Raw genomic sequence first — 4909 nt, forward strand, 5'->3', positions numbered from 1 at the left:
GTTTGAGTGAGACAAAAGATATTGTATGAAATTCATTTAGAGATACCACTGACACCGAAGAGTCTGTTTTATCGATCTCGTGCAAATTTTTTCGATCTTCCAGCATCGCCTTAACTAAATTGTAATTTCTGAAAAATTAATCATGAAAAAAGATATATTCGATTATATTAATAAATGTATTTTTATTTTATATCATTTTATATATAGTATTATTATAGTATTGTGAGAATTATCAAGTTACAAAATTATTAATACATTATAGACCTTGGGTAAAGAAGAATTGAAGAGATTACATCCTTATTTACATGTTGATGATATAGAAGGAGCAATTTGGGTACCAGAAGATGCTGTTGCAAATCTAAATGCAATTTGCGAAGTTTTAGCAAAATTGGCAAAGCAGGGAGGAGCACGATATGTTGAGCACTGTCGTGTAGAAGGAGTAAAAACTGAAAAAGGTGCTGTTAAAAGTGTCAAGACTGAATATGGTACTGTTTCCTGCCAATATTTTATTAACTGTGCCGGAATGGTAGATATATTTTCATACAAGTCCTAAATGAATTACAGGACTTATAGTGTAATTAATCTAATATATTTGTTTGTTAATGCCTTAGTGGGCTCGTGAATTAGGATTAAAATGTACACCACCAGTTCGAATTCCTGCGTATCCTGCGGAACATTTATACGCAATCATACCACCTTTATCATTAGAAATCAGTGCTTCTCTTCCTTATATACGAGATTTTGATTCATACTCATATATGAGAGAATGGGAAGGTACTATTAATGTCTTTTCCATAGTTTCTATAATTTAGTTTGTATAATTTTTTTATGAATTATAGATACATAAGCATATGTTATATTTAAGATACGAGTGAATTATTTTGAATAATAAAATTGTATTTGATAATTAACACAGGTGGATTCTTACTTGGCTGGTTTGAATCTGATGCAAAACCCGCGTTTGGCAGCGGTCAAGTTCCTTCAAAAGATTGGACAAAACATGTGAAAAGTGATCCAGCTCATTGGCAGCCGTTATGGGAAAAAGTTATACATAGATTACCAATCTTAAAAGAAATAAAACATCCAAATATATATAATTGCCCTGATAATTTTACTCCAGATGGTAGATGGATATTAGGAGAAAGTCCTGAAGTAAAGAATTATTTTGTTGCTGTTGGAATGAATGGTAATTCATTGCAAGGTAAATATTTTGATAATGTTTCTAAATTCTGTGATTTGTTTTTACACTTATTTCTTATATGACAAGTTTGAAATATCACTATTTTTTTAATAGGTGCTGGTGGAATTGGTAAAGAAATCGCCGAATCATTAATAAATGGCGAATCGACACAAGAAGTACTACCGTTCAATGTGCAAAGATTTCTAGATTTACACAACAATAAACAATATCTACAACAGCGAATGAAAGAAGTGGTTGGTCGAAATTATGCTATTTTATATCCTCATCAATCTGAGTATAAATATGCCCGAAAATTGCGTTGTTCACCTTTGTATTCCGTTTTGGAAGAACGTGGTGCAATTTTTGGTGTAAAAATGGCTTATGAACGTCCACTTTACTTTGATCCTACTTATAGACGTAAGTTTCTTAAAATATTAAATCTTCTAGCATAAGATACATACCTTATAAAACTTATGTTATCTTTATCTATGTTTGAAAGGAGGACAGAAAAAACCGATTATGCCCAAAGGCAGCTTTTATAAACCAAAATTCTTTGATTTTATGAAGGATGAATTTCAAGCGTGTAGAGAAGGCGTCGGGATAATAGATATGAGTTCATTTTCGAAAATTGAAATTAAAGTAAGAGATTAATATAATGAAATTAGTGAATATAAAATATTGGGTTATCCAGAAAATTCTGCGGTTTTTTCCAAAGAGATTGTTTTTTCACATCTGCACGGATACCAGTTTGAATTTTGCGCTAATACTGAATGAGGAAGCCCAAACTTCAAGTTGATAAGAAAGAGTAGTCTTTTATTTAAAAAATGCATCCATTCATAATGGCATATATTCAATATATTCATTTTTATAGTGTCCCAAAGATGGAGAATCAGAAACAATATTTTTGCAATATTATGCTTTTCTACTTCAGAAATGGCAAGAATGCATGCGAGACAGAGTGTAAAATTTATAAAGTCTACAGACAAGGTACTATTTCTGATGATACAGTTTGGAGGTGGTATGTAAAATTTCAACAAAGTGATTTCACTCTCAAAAACAAGGCGTAGTCTAGACGTCCCTGCACTGTGGATGATGATTTACTAGAGCAAGCCGAAAATCCTCGTTACAATATAAGAACTGACAGAGAAATTATAAATTACAAAAAGTACCATACATGACCATTTAAACTGACCACTATTTTCGTGAGTGAAAACCGCAAAACTTTTCGGATGACCCAATATATACTTTTTTTCTCATTTTGTCATATATATATATATATATATATATATATATATATTAATAATTTTTTTGTTTTTTATTATTTTTATCTTTTTAATAATTAATTTTCTTGCAGTCTAGTCATGGAGAAGTGGTAAAGTATCTACAACAATTATGTTCTAATGATGCTAATATACCAGTTGGCGGAATAGTTCATACAGGAATGCAAAATGAGAAAGGTGGTTATGAAAATGATTGCATGTTAGTACGACAAGGAGAAAATAGCTATTTCATGGTCTCACCTACATCACAGCAGACACGTATTTATCAATGGATGTCTAGGTAAGTGTTATTCTGCAATTAAGGTATATATAATAAAACAAATAAAGAAATAAACATTTTGGAATTCTAGAAAGAAATTCAGTCTTAAGTAAAAAATACAATAATAAATTAATTTTTTGGGAAATTTTTGAAAAACACTTTTATTAAAGAAAGAAATTTCTTATTTAGATTCCAAGCTATTATTCCTTTCTGTAAATAGATAAGATTACTATAACATTATTACGATTGTTAAAATAATTTTGATAAATTTTCCTTATTTATCAAAATAGACATTTGCCAGCAGATCATTCAGTAGGTCTTAATGATGTGACTTCAAAATATACAGTGATCAATATAGTAGGTCCCAAAGCTACTGACCTACTTTCTGAATTATCCAATTCTGACATCAATCTTTCACCCTTCACTTATAAGGTCAGAATATTTTTTCTAATCGTTACTGATTGTTTTCTTTTATTTTAGTACAAATATCTCAATTGATCATTTATTCAAAATGATAGACAGTAAATGTTGCATATGCTTCGGACGTTATGGTAATGGCATTTACACATACGGGTGAATCTGGTTATTGTCTCTACATACCTTCGGAATATGCACTGCATGTTTATTCAACACTAATGGCTGTAGGTAAAGATTATGGTGCAAGAGATGTTGGTGTACTCACACAACGTTTTATGAGAATAGAGAGATTTATTCCGTTTTGGGCTGAAGAATTGACACCGTATGTTACACCATATGAAGCTGGAAGCGGTTACAGTGTAAAATTGGATGTTAGTGTTACAGCATTAACTCTATTCTGTTTGTATCTTGTATATATGTTTTTACATTTAAAATTAAAATGGATATTCTTTTAATGAAACCTAAGACTTATGTTATTGTTTATATTTTGCAAATCTATCAAAAAATAAAATTGAAAAATCTAAAAATGTTAAGAGCAATTATAAGTACATAATGCAGTTAAAAAGTAAAAATAGATAAAATCCAAATAAAGTAAAAGGATTGATATAAAATAGTTAAGATATATATGTGATTTAGTAAATATTTTATAATTTGATTACAGAAAGGTTCTTTTATTGGCAAATCTGCTTTAAAACAGCAGAAGATACAAGGAGTAACAAGACGACTAGTTCTATTTGTTCTTGATGGCATGGACTTGAACAAAGATGTATGGGCGTGGGGTGGTGAACCATTATATCGGAATGGTGAATTTGTTGGTACTGTTACATCAGCTGGGTATGTGGGACATATTATTTTTATGGGACTGGATTATTATTATATTATTATATTTATATTATTTATATTATATATAGCATTAGCATTAATAATAATATTTCTCTTTCAGTTATGGTTTTGTAACAGAGAAACTCATTTGTCTTGGATTTATTAGTCTTCCTGGAACAGAATCTAAACAAGAAACCAAAATTATCACAACAGATTTTATAATGGATCCAACAACATGTTATGAAATTGATATTGCCGGAACTAAATTTCCTGCTAAACCACATATCCATCCATTGCCCATACCAATAAGCAGTAAATTAAACAAAAAATATATTCCTACTCCAGTTATCTCGTACCAAAGTGACGTTTCACGTTAAAAATAATACTCTAGTCTCTAGTCTAATACTAGTCACTTTTGTTATCTGTTCAAAATTTAATAAATATGTTATTTGTGATTTTATATAAATTATAAAAATATTAGCAACTCTTAATATTATTAGTTAATAATTTTATTTATTAGTAATTTTAATGGATTGTTTTTATTTATTAAATACATATAGTCTGAAACAACTCTTATTTTACAATGTAAACTGTTGCAAATCTACATTAATAGATCATTCATTACGCCAAATGTAACATTTTCATTATATTTGTAGAATAATAATTGTAGAAATAAATTTTTTTTATTTTTAGGTCAAATTAAAATTATTTTTAAAAAAAACTAAAATATCGGAAATTTAATTATTAAAGTATTCTCCATTATTATCAATGACTTTATTTTCGGATAGCTTCGAATGTCACAATAGAAATTAACAGGCATTTTTTAGACAGTTTTGAAGCATTTTTGAATATCGTCAATTGTCTTGAAATATAATGTATCCTTCAGCTGATAATATAATGACTTAAGGAAATATTCTAGTCTAGAAGCCAAATTAGATCGGAAGAGCACAC

The 4909-nt window shown here is 29.2% G+C and overlaps 1 protein-coding gene across 1 annotated transcript; it reads left to right on the forward strand.

The window, feature by feature from the left end:
* Positions 1-262: 262 nt before the first annotated feature.
* Positions 263-4657, forward strand: LOC105461434 (pyruvate dehydrogenase phosphatase regulatory subunit, mitochondrial-like; the record flags this gene model as incomplete). The annotated part of the gene is made up of 10 exons (XM_011707929.1): positions 263-526; positions 612-774; positions 917-1201; positions 1295-1597; positions 1680-1819; positions 2535-2740; positions 3010-3151; positions 3238-3507; positions 3798-3970; positions 4080-4657. Coding segments are annotated over 10 exons (2202 nt in total), but the record flags the coding sequence as incomplete, so codon positions are not given.
* Between the last annotated feature and the right edge of the window lie 252 nt (positions 4658-4909).

The sequence above is a fragment of the Wasmannia auropunctata genome, unplaced genomic scaffold (assembly GCF_000956235.1).
Source record: "Wasmannia auropunctata unplaced genomic scaffold, wasmannia.A_1.0 LD288682.1, whole genome shotgun sequence".
In the NCBI taxonomy this organism is placed as follows: domain Eukaryota; kingdom Metazoa; phylum Arthropoda; class Insecta; order Hymenoptera; family Formicidae; genus Wasmannia; species Wasmannia auropunctata.